Below are 19,454 nucleotides of genomic sequence, written 5' to 3' on the forward strand. Positions count from 1 at the left end.
AACATGTTTGTGACTATATAAAGGTCGTACTCACAAATGTTGTATCCAATAAAAAAGACATTGTTATAATGGTAGCACGAATATGTCATCCACAACCTTATCCCATCTTCGTCCAACTTGTGATATATCCAAAACCATTTTTTGTATTTCTCTCCAATTGCTCTATAAAAACATGTTTGTGACTATATAAAGGTCGTACTCACAAATGAAGGGTCCTCTCTCTCTCTCCATCCCAAGTCGACAACCGTAACTAGGGTACCGTCCTTCAAATATTGGAGACTTTCCCTCTATCCTTCATCTATCATATTGTCCTTCAAATATTCTATCCTATTCCCCCCATTCAAGTCAAATCAACAAATTCTGGACCATTGAATTTAACCCACCCAATACCAAGTAGACAACATTCACATTTAATTCCCCTTTTGAGAAGTCATAAATATAAAACCATAATGAAAAGATATAAAAAAACAACACAATGACATGACTATCCATTAAGTATGTTGTTGAATCTTGGGTGGTCGGGAACTCATTATTTATATCAATATTACTCCTATTACTCAAGCAAAACTTCGAATTTAACCGAAGCATAATGTATTTGTAATACAAGTCACTAGTTCAACAAAATTGACAGATTAAATCCAACGTGACCAAAGTACCGACCTCGCGAGGTACATGGTACATATGACAAGCTAACACAACTAAAGATAAATATTATTCTTCTATTTCTTGTGTTATCTATAGTAGCGTCCATTTTGTTTCCTCACTCGATAAAACTCTGTCGTTTCCATTTGAGATGTTTGGAGCCTTGAAATGATGATGAGGTTTGTAAACCAAAATAAAGATTGTTTTTTTTTTTTTTTTTAAATTACCAAAATAAAGATAGTTGCTATTTATATGGACAAACATGGAACAGGATGAGTCATATTTTAATCACTTTACTCACCCTAGTCTTTTTATGCACTATTTCGACTATTTCTTTCTCCTCTTTTTTTTCTGTCTTGTCGCTCGTCTCTGTCTGGCTAAGGCAAGGAGAAACGGCAAAATTTTGTCTGGTAAAATCAGACAAATAAGCTCTAGCCTAACAAGACGAGAAGTGTTGGGGTAACCCTTTGGCGGATTTGGAACCTCCAAATCCCGCCTTCTTCGTCTGGTAAAATCAACAGAGTTATGGCGAACGATTCCCTTTCATCGAACAGAGAGGAAGAGATAGAGGGAGAAAGAAGAGATAGTTGTTGTTGGTGGTGGTGGGAGATGATGAAGAAGAATTTTTTTTGTTTGAAGGTCGCTGGAAAGGTGGTCGGTCGACGACCATCTGCCTGCGACTTTAGTGAACAAGAAGAGATGAGGTGGAGAGAGGGAGAAATCAAATGGAAGAGTGAGAGAGTGACGTGTAGGATAAAAAAGAAAAATATTTTTTTACAGAAATGCCATAACAATAATTTTAGATAAAGACATAAAAGAATTTGGCCCGTGGGAGCTAAAACAAACTGTCAGACATTTATCGGGATCACAAGACAGCCCGTTGGTCACAAATTCTGAGTCGAAACATATGAACCTTTTTATATACTCTACTTAAAAGCCTCACAAACATTCTCTCTTTAGACTGTGAGGACAAGGATAACCCAACACACAAAAAAGGAAGAGACAAGGGAATAGTGAAAGCTTACTATTTTATTTATATTGAAGGCATTTGGTTGTAATTTACCCAAAAAAAAAAGTAGTAATTTTCTAAGTGTAGAAATATTTGGTCTTCCAAATTTGTCCCTTCAAATGTGTCAAAATCCTATCCATATCCTGAATTCATCTGCTTAACTCTCTGTAATCTCCTATCTTCACCTAGAAATATCACATTTTGGGGAGTACCCAAGTTGTTCCATCTCCCAGTTTGACTTGGGCGCAACTCCTTCATGGCGCGGAAAATATTCCTGTTCGTACAAAATGTTAAAAAAGACAAACGATATAAACTCTAGATGTCGGTATATGTATATGCGCACACTTTATACAGGACAATTCGAGTATATTACCTCGAGTTTCTTTACCAATTCTTTAGCTGTGGGTGCAGAAACAATAATATGACGAGCACTCGGACTAATAAAACCTTCCTCAACAGCTGTGTCGATGAAAGACAGCAATGAATTGTAAAACCCATCAACATTCAACAAACCCACCTTCGTAGTCCACAAGAAATCGAATAACATATTAGTAAGTGATAAACTATTTGCTATCTTTAGCTTGAACAATCAAAATATCATACATAGAGGATTAAGGGTAGATACTAATAATCTAGACGGGAACGTTTATAAATTTTGGAATGGGCATTACCGGTTTGTCGTGTATGCCTAGTTGAGCCCAAGTTATCACTTCAAGTAGCTCCTCAAGAGTTCCATAACCACCTGCATTCACATAATTAGAGTTCTTGAGTATACACTTACAAAATCAGTTTATTAATGGGAAAAAAAAACCATGACTTTCTCTCATATTAGTTCAGTAATTGCTCAGGCAATGAGATCATACAGTCCAAGAAAGGAAAGACATTTAAGTTGATTTAGAACAAAATTCTTATAAAGCCTTATTTGTTTCAGTGTGAGATGTTGATGTATCAAGAACTAGGGTTTTGGATTCTTTGGTCTCTAATCATAAATGTTTGGAGTGCACAGTAAGAGATATCAGTGTGATTTATTAATGTTTTAGCTAGTTTGAGAGGTATCCAGAAATGGGTTGTACTTATATAGTTCAATACTTCAATATAAAGGATTGTCTTAAGAATTTGTGAGAAATAAGATCAAAGATTTTTCCTTCTTTTAGGTGCTTAGTTACATTTTCTTTCTTTTCTCAACAACTGGAATAAACAAAAATGGTGATTTTAATCTTTCACAAAGTTAGAAATACAGGGCATTTATGGTTTCATTTTCATGTCATGATTTTGCATAGGAGTGAAAGGGTTTGATAGAATTTTGCAGGGGGATTATCACTAACCAGGTAAGGCTATAAAAGCATCTGATTGCCTAGCCATCTCTGCTTTTCTTTGATGCATATCTGCCACTGTCCTAACTTCCCCTACTGTTACACCTGTTATCTGCAAAAACAATGACACCAAAAACAACAAAACAATTTAGAATAAAATAAGCAAATAGAGGAGAGAGAGAGAGAGATATGCAAAATTGTGCAGGAAACTTCTTTAGGTCTATGAGCAATGATTAGAGGTGCAGGGTGGTGTAGATAGGTTTAGCAATTTTTGATCCAAAATTTTCAATTAATTTGTGATTAACACTAACACTAGATTACCTAATGTGAAAACAACAATTATGAGGGAACCAGAAAAGCACGTAAAAAGTCGGTCGGAATCTGACGAAGTCCGCCAAAATTTCACCCAAGCCATCAAAAGAAAGAAAAATTGGTTTGCTATGATAAAAATGATGTAGCACATATTTTGTAGGAGTAAAAAGGTCACTTTTTTCACATAGAGAGACATAGACACATGAGAGAGAAGCCTTGGGTGGTATTAGGGGGAAAAAGAGATATGATACAAAGCACACATAAAAACAGATAAAAAGGAGCAAGTTGAGCAACCACTAATAGAGGACACAAGCCCATCACAAAAAATGGTGAAAACAAAAAAGAAACCAAGATAATAACAAATTTAGGAACCACCCAATGCTCCTTTTATTGAGTAACTTCAGTGGTTATCACATCTTAGCCCAATAAAATACATACATATAAAACCAAAGGAAAAGAAAGAACATGATAAGAAAAAAGAAACAAACAAACAAAAATCCTCAAGTAAAACTTATGGTTCAATCAAATTAACATTTTATTTCTAATTGGAATGCTATTCTAGCATGAAAAATCTTTAATAATAATATCCTTAATGGGTTTTCCTCCTTGGGTATATATTTGTTGAATGTCTTTATATTGTTTAATTCTTTGCCTCATAATTTTTTAATAATATATTATAGACTTTTCAAAAAAATACAAAAAATTAAGAAGTTTTAAGATAGGAATATACCTCTCTAGGCATTAGAGTCTTGGGAATAACTCTGTATAGACAATACCATGACAAAAATAGATCAAGATTAGTGAACAATAAATAAAACATAAATAAAAACTAGAAGAACCCCAAATTTAGATTTTAGTGGATTTTTGAGTAGTGGGTTTTGTTTTCAGATTGATATTGAGAATTTGAATTTAGAGAAAAGCTTCTTACCCAAGAACATGTCTACCACCATCATGAACAGCTTGTGAAACTAAACCCATCAAACCTATACTTCCTCCTCCATAAACAAGATCAATGTTCTTTGTTACCTATAATAAATTAGCACAAAATCAGCCTAATAAGAAGATTAGATGTCAAATTTCAGGGGATTTTTTGTAATGCATAATCAAAATCCACTTATCAAAGGAAACATTCCTAGCTTATAAGTGCATTAACTTCTATCTAGAGAGAGAGAGAGAGGAGGACCCAATGTTGATTGGACATTCAAAAATGGAAAGTGCTAACACCATTAAGAGATGAAGAATTACTTTAGACTTTAGCTTGTACAATTGGAGTTTTTAGAGAGAGAGAAAGAGAGGGAAAAACATTGAAGAAGAAAGGTTTTACTTGAATGAATCTACAAAAATCAAAAGAGAATGGAAAACCCCAAACTACAATACACGAAATCAAATAACTTGGAAAAGGATTGAATGAAATCTCCATATCAAATCCACACCCAGGAAAACACAATCAACCAAAACCCATTATAGAAAACCAATTTTTGAGTAATCCCCAAGTTAAGAGTGAAAAAAACAGAAAAGAGAATAAGAAATGATTGTAATAAAATCCAAGAGGGAAGAAGCATTACCAGCTCCTTCCCAAGTTCAATAGCAGCATCTTGATAGCTACTCTTTTTTCCTTGACTACTACCACAGAATACACAAATTCTCTTGAATTTGGAAATACCCATTTCTTTGTCTCTCTCCATTACTATCTTTCTCTCTCAAGTTTGTTTACTGAGTACTCTTTTGTTTCTCTCACTACAGTGGTGGTGATGGTGGTGGGTAGTGGTGGTGTAACACTGTAAACAGAAACACAATTTGCTTGGCTGGATAAATTTTGAGTGCGTCTTCTTATGCAGTATATATAAACAGAAACACACGTGCGTAGAACCCGGCACGCCTACACCCATGACCCACACCCATATTTCATTATTAATTAGTATAAAAAATTTAGTTTCATTCCATTGATATCATTAATGCTAAGAAATTTGATTGTTTCGGGTTTAGATTTTCTTATTAAGAATTTGGGAAGTTTTATAAGGCCTCCCCATGAACCATTTTACTTGTTAAATTATCACTGAAGGGAGGCCTTTTAACAAAAATAAGGGGGCCCTATAAAATCTCCCTAAGAATTTATACAAGGGACTGGACAGGGGGGTTTAGATTTTTCTTATTAAGAATGTTTACAAGTTTCACTTGGACAATACAAAAGAAAAGAAACAAATTTAGAATTCTCTTGCACACTAGGATCATTATATATACTTATTTCTATATATGGACCGATTACATGAGTTTGAAGTTTAAAAATCAAACCTAGAATAACTATTTTACCAATCAAATAGATACTATGAACTTTTAACAAAAAAAAAAATAGATACTATGAATATATTGTAATTGATTGTTTGGAGTTTAGATTTTCTTATTAAGAATTTATACAAGGGAGTGGACAGGGACTTAGAAGAATATTCATGGACAAAATATTTCGTAGATATTTTAAGACGTTTCAGAACATTTATTTCTAGATAAATGTCTTTATTAACATTTTAAGACATTTGGCTCAACAATTTGTTGCCCAGATGGTCAATGCATCTACTCCGCAATGCGGAGGTCTCAGACTCGATCTTTGAAAGTGCAAATCCAGAAATATTGAACTTGATTACAAATAAAATAGTTTATGTAGGTTTTAAGTCATTTAATTTCGTCCAGCTTTAGGCTAACGTGCTTATCACATCGTATCAATGTATCAATGCCCTTTTAATGACCACTGTAGTCATTATTAAAATATATATATATATTTGTCATAGAAAAATGTCTAGTAGAATTTCAAGACATTTGGTCCATAGACAAAATGTCATGGGAACATTTCAAGATATTGAGCCTATAGACAAAATATATATTGGATATTTTATTATTATTATTTGTTATTATTATTAGGCCAGCGCTTTGGGGAAAGCTAAATAGTTTTCGAGGTGTGAAGACTTGGTCAAAAATTGGTCAATTTTGTTTGACAATTTTATTTTGTAAATTGTTAGGGGGAAAAATAAAAAATCCCCACCTCACCTCTCTCTCTCCACCTCACCTCATCATCTGTCGCCGGCCAGTCAATTTTCCGGTCGGCGACCTTCAAACATCAAAAAATAAAAAAAATATTTCTCTCTCTCTCAAATTTTTTTTTTTTTTTAAATTTTAAGACCTAGATCTGGTCTGTTCTTCAAGATCTGGTTTGTTCTTCAAGATCTGGTTTGTTCTTGAAGAACAGACCAGATCTTGGTATGTTCTGTTCGTGAGGAACAAATCTGTTCCTCACGAATAGAATACCTTGGTCTGGTCTGTTCTTCACGAACAGACCTTTCATGGTCTGTTCTTCACGAACAGACCTTTCATGGTCTGTTCTTCACGAATAGACCATGAATCTGTTCGTGAAGAACAGACCAGATTTAGGTCTTAAAACAAAATTTTTTTTTTTTTTTTAGAGAGAGAGAGGAGAGAGAAATTTTTTTTTAATGTTTCAAGGTCGCCGGCCGGAAAATTGACCGGCCGGCGACCTTCGTCGGTGAAGATGATGAGGTGGCAGAGATAGAAGATGAGATGGAGGAGAGAGGTGAGGTGGAGAGTTTTTTATTTTTATTTTGAAACATATTCCCCATAAAATATGTTTCCCCGGAAAATTTTCAAAATTTTGCGTATTCCCTTTAAAATTTCACACCCCGGAAACTATTTAGCTTTCCCCAAAGCGCTGGCCTATTATTATCTCATCATTGATGGAAATTTGAAATGTCTCCTAATATCTTGAACCACTATCCCTCTAAATGGTTTTGGATGTTTATAAGTTTCACTTGGACAATGCAAAAAAAAAGAAACAAATTTAGAATTCTCTTGCACACTAGGATCATTATATATACTTATTTCTATATATGGACCGATTACATGAGTTTGAAGTTTAAAAATCAAATCTAGAATAACTATTTTACCAATCAAATAGATACTATGAATATAATATTGTAATTGATTATGAAAAGAAAAGGTATATAAATCTTTCGTTAGGAGAAAATATAGATACGAATATATTGTAATTGATTATGAAAAGAAAAGGTATATAAATCTTTCATTAGGAAAAAATAATTGAAATGGTCGAGAAAAAACTATCTCATTGATATTTATGTTAAGATGATGTAATCCAAAATATTACATCTATAGCCCCAATTTGAATTTCAAAAAATTTTCATTATAATGCAAGATTTTAGTAGAAAAAATCATTTCAAGTTATTATAGTTGAGTCAAGTATTTGTCGGTTCTGACTAATCAAGACGTCAACAGATTGACTTGAACGACACGTGTCAAAACCCTGAACATTCACAAGCGAGACTTCGATAGAACTAAAAAAGAGGTGGCTTGAAAGAGGTTTTTCATATGAGCCTTGAAGCGGGAGGCTGACACGAGTCTCTTAGGCGTCTTGAATGACTTATAAGCCAGCAAAAGAGTGATTTTCAGTCAACTCTGTAACCTGAGCCCTATAACAGGGAAGTTTGTAGAAGTATAATTGATACCTTGAACTCTATTTTGCTTGAGATAAATGTCGATTACGCGAAACACCAAATAGTGTCGAACGTTTGTTTGCCATATCGAGAAATACGATCATACGACCATGAATTGAAACATTCCATTAATGGTCCTGTCACGTGGCCTTCATTAAGCCTGTGATTTACCACCGCCATACAAGTCTATATAAACAACACAGGGTTGTCTTAAAAAATAAATCTTTAACCATAGTCTTTTCATCGACTTACAACATGCCACACTCAACTGACTTAAGCATCAGAGTGTCTTTGCATGTATCCTCCATCTAGTCATTGAAGACACTGAAAAATAATCAATCGAAAATAACAAAGACGATTTGCAAGATGATTTCTGGAAAGCCACTTCTCGACATCATTAATTATGAGACACGTGAATAATAACAGGACTGCGAGAATAAAGGATGTGACTCTACAATAATAATAATATTGACAATCAAATAAATATTACTGATATATTGAAATGTTTGGGTCCTTACTTGATAAAAAAAATTATAGGTTTTATATTTACGTTGGATGGACAGAATTCAAAATATTATAGTCTAACACAATTTTAAATTTAATTTGTTTTTGTTTTAGTGCAAGATTCCAGTGGAAGAACAAATGTATTTAGGTTATTATGAGATACGTGAATAAAATTAGACGGATCGACAGAATAAGGGGCGTAAAATTAAATTAATCATTTTAAAAATTAAAGAAATAGTATGAATATATTGTAGTTGTTAAATTTGTCGTCATCCAACTCAAAAACAATTGGCAATGAGTGGAGAGGACCTATACATTATATTCTTGGTTGCTAGATAGTCTTTTTCCCATGTGAAATTATTCTCACACGCCCTCACGTGTGAACTGATTAGCATAACACGTGCTTTTTTTGTGACGTGGAACGTGTGTGGCTTTTAAGCCTATCACTAGCTCTGATACCATGTTAAGTTTGTGATCATCCAACTCAAAACCAATTGGCAATGAGTGGAGAGGACCTAGACATTATAGACATTATATTCTTGGTTGCTAGATAGCCTTCTCCCATGTGGGACTATTCTCACAGTAATTGATGGAGGAAACCAAAGGTGTTAATAAATATTTGGCTGGGCAGAAATAATTATAATACTTTTTTCATTGATTTGAGAGAGAATATTGTTGGATGGGTATATAAGTTGGTTTTTTTTTGTTGAAACATTGCATTAAATTAACACTTTAAAACGTTATTACAATACATATTAACTAAAAGATAAGGAACATTTTTCCAAGACTTAGATCTATTTTTCTTCCGCGTCCATTTCGCTAATTTATCTAGCTGGAGAATTCAATTATCTTTTTGTATGTTGGAATTTGACACTTGCAAATTTATTTATTATTTCTCGGATCCGACGAATATGTATCAAGGATTGCCATTGTATTGCGTGCTTTTTTTGTTGTATGTGCTTGATGATGTTAATGTTATCACTTTCTATGATATGGACCAGACATTATGATCATCCGCCCACGAGAGACCTTTGAGAATAGCCATTGCTTCACTTTCTTCATTGTTTCGAGCCCTGGTGGTAAAGACTTGAGCTTCTAGGAATTTAGATTCTGTATTATGGACTATTAGACTCATTCCTGTGATTGATTCAACCGAGGTAAAAGATGCATCAACATTTATTTTGAGGTAAGGTTCGACCGGAGGTTGTCATTTTATCTGTTCTATTGTTTTGGGTTTCCCTGTCTTTTTACTGTTTTTTGGAAATGGTCCAATCATGTTGATCACATTTCTTACAATGTTAATGGAGTATTGGAAACAGTGATCACATCTCGTTTTCCAGATGTTTCATAGAATGGTAGTATAGTGTATATTACTGGTAGTCTAACAATGTTGCGATGTTTCTTGCCACGAGAAAACTTCATAATATAGCCACAAATTTAAATTTGAGAAATTTCTATTTTAATATGAATATTAATAGAAAAACAAAATATTTACAATTGTAAGTAAGATACGTGAAAAATGTAAGACAAATGGAGAATAGTAGATCCGACCATGAAAAAGAATCCAAGATATTTGAATATCCAAAAGATTGAGTTTCATATATTTAAGATATTTATTATGTTAATGATCTAATACCGTTGTTGGATAAATGTTATCTAGTTTCCTATATACGTGATTAATATTAGAGAAATCAAGAATAAGAAATCCAACGATCACAATCAGTATGAGTCCAAGATATATGAAGATCCAAAAGATTGAGAATATGATATATATATTATTTTCTTTATCCCAATTATCGTGTCCATCATTTGTCTGTTTTTCTTCTTCTTAATTAGCTTCATAATTCAACATGGTGTCAAATTAGGTTTATGAGTTTATCATTCTGAATCAAACATGTGCGGATTTCTAAAGTTTTTTTATTTGTTGCGATTTAACCATCTTTTAAATTATCTTCATCAAGCACCTAAAGTCATTATTCACAAATATTTTGTATTTCATTAGTAGCTAGTAGCCAACTAGTAATTGCTCTAAAAAAAAGGGGAAAACAATTAATAAGCAAACGAAATGCATAAGGGTAAAATGCATTAGTCGAAATGCTATCTATGCAGTCACTTGTTTGCCCATGCTTATGATGCAATTCCAAACAGATTTCTTTTTTGAAGGTAACATGAAAAATTCATTAGCAAAATTGTTATTGTCTTTTATATTTCAGTCATATCCAAGGGGTAAAATGCAGATCGTATTTTTTCTTTCACAAAGCGAAATGGGAAAATCGATAAAGAATCATATTTGCCCGTTAATTTTCATCAAATGCAAATAAATAGATTTTTGTGGGAGAAATTTTAAAAACCAAATCTTGATGTACTTTCTAATTTTCTTACAAAAAAATTTGCATATAAATAAAAATACATAAGTTTTGATATAAAAACTGCATCTTGAGTAGATAAAATAACATGAAAGATGAATACTAAAGTTGAGAAACTAGATATGAAGCAATAAAGAATACATTTGAAGCTAGAAAACACGGATTTTGGAACTTCAAACACCAGATCCAAAACTTAAGAAACCAAACACCAATAGAGTTGCATAAAAGGCATCCTTGTTGATCGTTGCTTCCATGGGAGAAACCAAACAAAAATCAAAACTAAAAAAACCAAAACAAACACGTTTTTTCTAGTTTCAATCTAGTTTTACAGCAAAAACTAAAACCAAAACCAATATCGAAACTTGAAAATCAAACAAATAAGATGACTAAAGAGGAAGATCGATGAAGAAAAGGGGGAAAAGCTAGTTTTAAACGTGTTGTAAGAGAGTAAAGAGAGAAAAAAAAAAAAATTTAAGAACGAGTTTAAATTCTAAGAGAAAGAAGTCTAAAAGGTGGCTAGATATTTAAAGAATGTCGTGATAAGGTTTATGAAAAAAAATAGGATTATAATGGACAAGAATACAATTTTTATTTAGAAAAATGTGACATTTACATCTAATCTTTGTCTTCCACTAGCAAACAATATATACGAACAAATTATTTCTGAAATGGCCCCCTAGTTTATGACCATCTTCTCGCGTAGCCCCTAGTTTACATCTAATCTTTGTCATTTATATCTAACATATTTTATTCTCTCTTTCTCTCTCTAAAAACTCATTTTCTTTAAAATCTTTAAGGAAAGTTAAAATTATTTCAAGATGAGTTTTACTTGGATGATGATGTTCTTGTTGTTGTTGTTGATGATGAAATGAATTTGACCTAATAATTTTTTAATTTGTTAATGGTTTAAAGGAGACGAATGAATAGCTTTCTCCTTCTTCTTCATTATCGGTTACTCGATTAACCATTGACGCCCTAAAATTTTTGGTATAGTGTGACTGAGAAAGTGAGAAGCCAAGATCATCCTGATGATCATGGAATAACTTGATTTTCATCGTCGTCATGATCATCATCGACGTCTTCATCATCATCAACGTCTTCATCATCATAACACTCTTCATCATCATCATCATCATATTCATAACCATGGAACAATTGTAAGGAAAAAATAACCTAATTAACTTATTCAGGAATATGGAGATAAAAGATGTGAAAGTAAAAGCAGAGACACCAAGATAATTTAACGTGGCAAAAAATCCCTCTAAAATAGAAGGTAAAAAACCACGGGACCTAGTCCAGAAATCTTTCACTATAATGATAATAATGGGTTACACAACTCTTCCCTAAAGCAATAGCGGATTAACCAATTCTTCAAGATGTGTAGAAACACTCTTGGATAACAGCTCTTCACCATAACTATGGTGGATAAACTGAACAAAGAAACAAAGAAATAAGAAATCTCTTACTCCTTAGGATTTGAACAAATCCTAGATTACCAAAGGCTGAAGAAGATAACCACAAACTAAATTGCTTCACAAGATTAATAATCTTCTTTTCTTTAAACCAATATTCTTCTCTTTCAATGTCTCTTGAAAGAACCACTTCAGGAATCTCTCTTTCTCAGACTTCTCTTTATTCTGAAAGTTGTGAATAATCTCTTCCCTTTCATTCCCTTTTATAATGATAAATATGGAGGTTTACCAATAGAAATAGGAATTCCTTTTTAGGCTTGAAAGTTTCTATTTTTCCCCAAACAAAGAATAAGGGAAATCCTATTTCAAGTAGGAGTCCTTTTATTATAAGGAGGGACCCCAACAAACTCCCCTCCCGACTTATGAAGAGGGACCTACCACACCCAAACCTGCAACACTGCTACACAGCTCATGTTTGCCTTTGGGTAATGATTTTGTCATCATATCTGAACCATTGTCGTCAGTATGGATTTTCTCGATCTTCAACACCTTTTCTTCAAGAACATCTTGGATCCACTGGTATCTAACATTTATATGCTTAGATTTGGAATGGAAACTAGAATTCTTACTGAGGTGGATGGCACTCTGACTATCACAATGAATAAAATAATTATCTTGTTTCATACCAAGTTCTTCTAACAGTCTCTGCATCCATAACATCTCCTTGCAACATTCTGTAATGGCAATATATTCTGCCTCTGTAGTAGATAAAGCTACACACTTCTATTATTTAGATTTCCATGAAACTGCTCCCCTTGAAAATGTAATAGGTAGCCTGATGTGGACCTTTTGGAGTCTACAGCTCATGCCGTGTATGCATCTGTGTAACCGACTAATACTGGTTTATCATTACCAAAACATATACGAGCTTTAGACGTACCTCTAAGATACTTCAGAATCCACTTCACTGCTAACCAATGCTGTTTGCTTGGATTAGAAAGAAATCTGTTTACTACTCCAACTGCAAATGCAATGTATGGTCTCGTACACACCATTGCATACATCAAGCTTCCTACAACTGAAACATAAGAAATTTTCTCCATTTCTTCTTTCTCACTTCTAGTTGATGGACATTGATCACGAGTCAACTTGAAGTGATTGGCTGATGGACAACTCACTGGTTTTGTCTTGTCCATATTGAACCTTTCTTGAACCTTCTCAATGTATCTTTCTTGTGATACCCTAAGTTTTCTAGCTTTTCTATCACGAGAGATATGCATGTCAAGAATTTGTTTTGCCAGACCCAAGTCTTTCATATCGAAATACTTGTTTACTTCCTTCTTTAACCTGCTAATTTTATTAGCATCATGACCAACAATTAACATATCATCAACATAAAACAGAAGTATAATCAAATCTCCATCAGGAAATTTATGAACGAAAACACAATGATCTGAAGTCGTCCTGTGATAAAGTAGCGATTTGTTGACGTTAACGACAAAAAAAAGGTTATTTAAGTATTTTTGATAAAATAGGAGGCTACGCGGGAAGCTGGTGAAGTGGTAATAAACTAGGGGCATTTGGGAAGCAACCATATATGAAAATATCAAAATAACACATATTGTCACAACTTGTCTTACTAATATGGATATTGGTGGGTGATTTGGGGAAATAAGAAAACTATCCAGGGTGTAAAATTTGAAAGAGTGAAAACAAACAAAATTTGGCCAAACACACTCTCCTTGTTGCCGGCAGAGTGTCGTCGGCCGACAACAACTCTCTCTCCTCTTTCTCTCTCTCTCCATCCTTCTCCTTGCTTATTTCTCTTTCTTTCTCTAAGTTTCGCCGAAGGGGAGGGCTCCTTCGCCGGAACCCTTCGTCTGATTTTCAGGCGAAGGAAGGGTTCCTTCGTCTGGATCTTGAAGAACCAGATCCAGACGAGTTTCCGGCGACGGGAAAGCGCCTACGCCGGAACTTATAAACCACAAACAAAAGAGAGAGGGAGAGAGAAGAAAAGAAGAAGAAAAAGAGACGCACTTGGTGGTGGGCGGCGTTAATGGTAGATGTCGTAAGAATATGGTGGGAGTCGCCGGAATTTTGGTTGAGAAAGAAGAAGTTGAAAGGTTGAAGTGTTTGGAGGAAACAAATGTTTCAAAAAAAATTGTTTTCTCCCAAAACTTTGTACCCCGGATAATTTTTTTATTTCCTCAAATCACCCACCTTGATATTCCATACGCAAACATTATGAACGGATATACCTTTTTATTGTTTGCTTAGTAAATTGTTATAAACAGAAAATACAACGTCAAATTAGACATATCAACTTTATCCAATTTCCATTCAAGAAATATGTAATTCTTTTGAACAAAATAATCAACAATACATCGTTTCATAATGATTCAATCATGCATTATTGCCATAGAACAATCGTGTCCATTAGATATAAATATATCATGCATGTTCCTTTTTTAATTTATTCATTTTCCTCATACATTAGAGAGAGAGAAACCAAGAGAGATGGAAAGGGAGAGAAGTATTAATGTTAATGTTAGGTACACATGATCCTAAAGCATTGATGATGATTGAAGAAAACATAGTTGGGAAGAACCCTATCTGATTGTACCCTATTCACCCTTCACTTACTCGACATACTTGTTCTTAGCATAGGAAACATTTTTATTTTAAGTTCACACGCTCTTCCCATTCCCCATATTCACTTCCTTCCCTCTTTCTCTGATCAACACCACTCTGTCACTCTGTCTCCACTTTCTCTCTCTAAACTAACAAGCAAGCTGTCCTCAACCCCCTCTTTACCTCTTACCTCTCCATCATTCATTACTAAATTGTTTGTTTCATCCTTCTATCTATCACACATCTCCACCCTAATCTAAAAACTTGCCCACCACTATTGGATTGTACTAGTAAATCATTAAACTTGGAATATTCTTTGGTGGTACCATGAGCATCTCCAATCCAAAATTCAATCTTAAAAATTTGAAGTGCCACACAAAAATTTTGGAGTTTCTTTTTTTAAATGATCTCCAATGCAAAATTCAACTAAGATCTCAAAGACACCTGTTGAAGGTGGAATAGCTAGAATGTCCTCTTCAGATATTTTTATTTGTCAAACTCATCAATATCTAAATTTGTACCAAGAAAAATAAATTTTCATATATTTCTAAGGAGTAATTATTCATTTCTTTACAAAAATAACCATGCCACGTAGGTGGAAAAACAAGTTTAAAGTTTTACATTAGAGACATACAAGAATTGAGGATATCTACTTTGTCAACTAAGAGCATCTCCAATACAATACTCAATCTTAGAAACTCCGAGTGTCACATATGATTTTTAGAAAAAAAAAAAATTTCTTAAAAACTCTTTCTAATGCAACTCTTTACTTGGATCTCAAAGATATCTCTAATTGTCCAACTCATCAATATATAATTTTCAACTAATAAAAATCGAGTCTTCTATATTTTCTAAATAACCAATTATTTATTTACAAAAATAACTGTCACATAGGTAAATAAGAAAAGTTTAGAGTTTTGCATTGGAGACACACAAAAATTGAGGATCTCTACTTTCGCCACTTAAGAGTGAGAATCTCAATTGGAATTTGACACATGGGATGAATAGAGATTTTTTTGAGTTTTGCATTGGAGGTACTCTAAGAATGAGAGCATCTCCAATGGGGCACTCAATCTCTAACACTTAGAGTGCCATATATGACTTTTTGTAGTTTTTGTTAGAAAACCATCTCCAATGGAACACTTTGTTAGACACTCTAATATAAGGTGGACACATTTATTTTAGAGTGTCTAGAGAGAGAAACTCTAAAATGAGAGTGTCTACTTGAGACTCTCTAAGTTTTACTTTAAAATTCCAACCAATAGAAAATCTTACTTTTCAACTACTTTTTATCTATTGGATTGAAGAGGGACATGTGTATTAAGGGTAGAGACTTTAGAGATCTCCATTGGAGACTAACAAAAATTATAGCCCCTCTATATTAATATTTAGGAAAGAGAATCTCTATTGACACTGGACAATTAGGATTTATAGTGTTTGTTAGAGTGTCCCATTGGAGATGCTCTGAGAATCTCAATTGAAACTTGACAAATATAAATAGTAGAGATTTTTTTGAGCTTTGTATTGGAGATGCTCTAGTAGAGAAGTCACGAGATTAGAACTTCGCACACAGAATCTTGCATTGGAGATGCTCTAGTAGTGAGCCATTAATGTGTTTTGTTTCTAATTTTTTTTTGAGCTTTGTATTGCAGATGCTCTAGTAGTGGGCCATTAATGTGTTTTGTTTCTACTTTTTTCTAATTTTTTTAGGCCTCATTATAATTGTGTCAAGACGGTAGAGTCTATGTTTTTGACGCTGCGGAAAAATTCACAAAAAAATAGAAATTCAAAAAACTCACAAAGAGTAAAGAACTACTGAAAGTTTATTACTAATAAAACTTAATGAATTAAACATCCATTGGATCCTTCTATATAGTATTTAGAGTTTCCTCAAATTCAAATTAAAATCTTTAAAATAAATAAATTATAGAATCTTAAAAAAAAAAATAACCTCGTAAGAAATTCTGAATTTTTTTACTACAAATGGTAAAAGACCACTATGAAGGTCTAGACGATGAAATTTGACTCACAAAGTGGATCACTCATGGCACTGCCACATCGAATGTGCGGAAAGTCATTCTGCAGTGACACTCAAAATTTCGTAAAATTCCCGTCCTTAGCTTCCGTTTTGGCAATTTCAATCGTTTGCCCTTACTCTTACGCGATTCGATCTCTTGCATGAACTTCTTGACCAATTCTTCTACATTGTCTGTATTTTTTTTCTGTATCGAAGCTTCAGTATAAGAGCTGCCTGACATATATAAAAGCTTTATGTGTAAGTTAGCTATTAACAACAGAAAAACAACAACTCGCATCTCCTTACTTTCTAATGTTAGGGTTTTTTTTTTAGAATTATATTGGTAGTTGCAATTGTTTTTTTTTCTCAAAAAACTTCTGTATAAAATTTTATTTAAATTTCCATTACCTGGAATGCTGGAATTGCAACCCATGCTCTTAAAATACATTACTTCATTTCCTCTTCAATCCCCAATCCTCAATCCCCAAACTCACCTTTTATGTCTGCCTATCTGTTTCTTTCCCCTTTGTCTAGTTCTTTAAACAATGAAAAGTTAACTTCAAATTAACTACCTTTTTCACATTATCTAGTTAATTTTGCACCATTTTGTTTTTTGATTAAAAAAAATATAAATTTTAGTACAGAAATTAACTTTTAAGTGGAGATTATTCAAGATTAAAACATTGGTCTTTTCTAAGAAGAAAAATTATACTCGTAACGGGCAACGCAATGATGACACTAACACGAAACCCATCATTAATATGAAAATGTTTCTAGACCTTGATTAAGTCACTAAACTTACTTAAACTTGATTAGCAAGTCTCAATGTTGGTCAATAAAAGAATATAAAATTATTTGTTTAAGGCATGCTTAAAGTTGTATATGTCTTTTTGTATGCTTATTTTGAGTTAATAACACGAATACCAAACTAAGTACTTTTCTAAGTATTTCTTTTTTTTCATCCGTAAAAATGTTGCCTAGAAAAATCGCTTATTAAACTATATTATGCATCCAAGAAGTATAAACTATAATGACAGAATATGTATACGACTTACATTAAGATATTTGAGTGGATCAAATTTTCTAATGAACATATATCTAATGCTCATAGATTGGCAAGAAACACGAGAACATCTTGATCGCAAAGGGAGAAGGGACAAATGTCAACAGACTATTAACTATGGATTAATTGCTATTTTGTACTAATGAACTCTTAATGAATGAAGTTGCCCATTTGAAGAAAAAAAAAGTAGTTTTGAATAGATTGTTTGGTCATATAGTAGTATATATTAATGTGGTTAATGAGCTAGCTAGCAAGCAGAGAAGAGTAGAGGATGAATATGTTGTGTGCAGTTTTGGGATCCAAAAGCCAGAGAGAAGGATTCTTTTAGTCTTTCCAACACCCGACCTCAAACTTTATTACCTTCCATTCTTTCCCAATGCATTTCAAGCATATGGTTTTATTTAAGTCTCCATAACTTTGTTGAATTGGTGGCTTCTCTTCTATCTATCATAAATGTAACTAATTCACCATTCAATTCATGGTTCATCACTTCCACTTACAAAATTCCAGAAAGAAAACTCCTCTTCTTTTAAAGATCCCAAAACTTTAGGGGTTAACAGGGAGATAAGTGGTGGACTGCTGGTGGTTGGGTTTTATTTTTTATTTTTTTTGCAGATGAGTTTTTTTTTGGAATTCTTTTGGAAATAGATGAGTTGTACATCTCCTTTTGCCTTAATTGATGGCTAATAGATGAAAGAAAGTTTGCAGGAACCATTTGATCTAGTGTGCAAAGTTAAAGGACTGAAGTTGTATGCTAGAATGTAACATCCCAAGCCTTAGCCGTTAATAATATTATCTTCACTTTTAACACCCAAACCTAAGTATGCATGTCCGACAAAAAAAAAGTCCGCAGGTACGTGGTTTGTTCATGGGGTGCTACTAAAGGCACTCTTCTTTCATGCTATCGAATCGATTCTTTTTAATAATAGATCTGATCGCAACTTCGAATATGAAATTCAAAGGGATCAAATAGGAAATGATACTCTGAATCTACAAACTATAATAAAATATACGATCAACCAACATTTATCGAATTTGAAAAAGAGTCTGAAGAAACGGTTTGACCATCTTCTTTCTCGAACCGAGAGCTCCATGAATCGGGATCCTAATGCATATAGATACAAATGGCCTAACGGTAGCAAGAATTTTCAGAAACATTTGAAACATTTCCTTTTTGAGCAGAACAAGTGAACAACTCTTTCAAGTAGTGTTCGATCGTTCGATCTATTACGTACTACCAATACTCGATTGATTGGACCGATTTTATCAACAAACAAAATTTGTCTAAGAGGGTGTCGTTTGACAACCAAAAGTATAAGTACTTTTGCTTGTAGTAGAAGTTCTTTTGCTTTAAAAATGTAAAAAAATTTCAAAAGTATATTTGGCGAAAATGTTACTTATAAGTAAAAAAAAAAAATCAAAAAGTTAGTCTGGTAATCCAATTTACTTTTGATAATTTTATTTTTCTTTTATTCATAAAGATACTTGATTTTAATTGAATTTATTTATGATTTCCACGATTACTCTTGTCTACGAAGTGGTGGTGATATTGGTGGTGGCGGTGCCTTGAAGGTATAGTTATGGGGTTTTGTGGTGGTTTAGATATGATGGTGGCAGTGGGGGTGGACGTACGGAGATGGTGGTGGTGGAAGTACGGTGGTGTTGGTGGTG

General features: G+C 33.4%; 1 protein-coding gene across 1 annotated transcript; it reads right to left on the reverse strand.

Annotated features, from left to right (window-relative positions):
* Window positions 1-1,653: 1,653 nt before the first annotated feature.
* On the reverse strand, window positions 1,654-5,090 carry LOC147550157 (cytokinin riboside 5'-monophosphate phosphoribohydrolase LOG1-like). Its single transcript, XM_086671069.1, has 7 exons — window positions 4,842-5,090; window positions 4,205-4,302; window positions 4,007-4,037; window positions 2,977-3,076; window positions 2,323-2,393; window positions 2,025-2,168; window positions 1,654-1,925 (listed from the first exon to the last, which is right to left on the reverse strand). Exons 1-7 carry the CDS (start codon window positions 4,959-4,961, stop codon window positions 1,833-1,835), a joined length of 657 nt encoding a protein of 218 aa, XP_086527195.1. The 5' UTR covers window positions 4,962-5,090; the 3' UTR covers window positions 1,654-1,832.
* Between the last annotated feature and the right edge of the window lie 14,364 nt (window positions 5,091-19,454).

This window comes from Eschscholzia californica, unplaced genomic scaffold (genome assembly GCF_041429995.1).
Source record: "Eschscholzia californica isolate CP2 unplaced genomic scaffold, dmEscCali1.0.p SCAF_3, whole genome shotgun sequence".
Lineage (NCBI taxonomy): Eukaryota > Viridiplantae > Streptophyta > Magnoliopsida > Ranunculales > Papaveraceae > Eschscholzia > Eschscholzia californica.

Coding starts and splice junctions, on each gene's coding strand:
- LOC147550157 (XM_086671069.1), bottom strand. CDS start 4,961: ATGGAGAGAGACAAAGAAATGGGTATTTCCAAATTCAAGAGAATTTGT. Junction 2,394..2,976: donor TGCTTTTATAGCCTTACCTG/GTTAGTGATAAT, acceptor ATGTGAATGCAG/GTGGTTATGGAACTCTTGAG. Junction 2,169..2,322: donor TAGGCATACACGACAAACCG/GTAATGCCCATT, acceptor TGGACTACGAAG/GTGGGTTTGTTGAATGTTGA.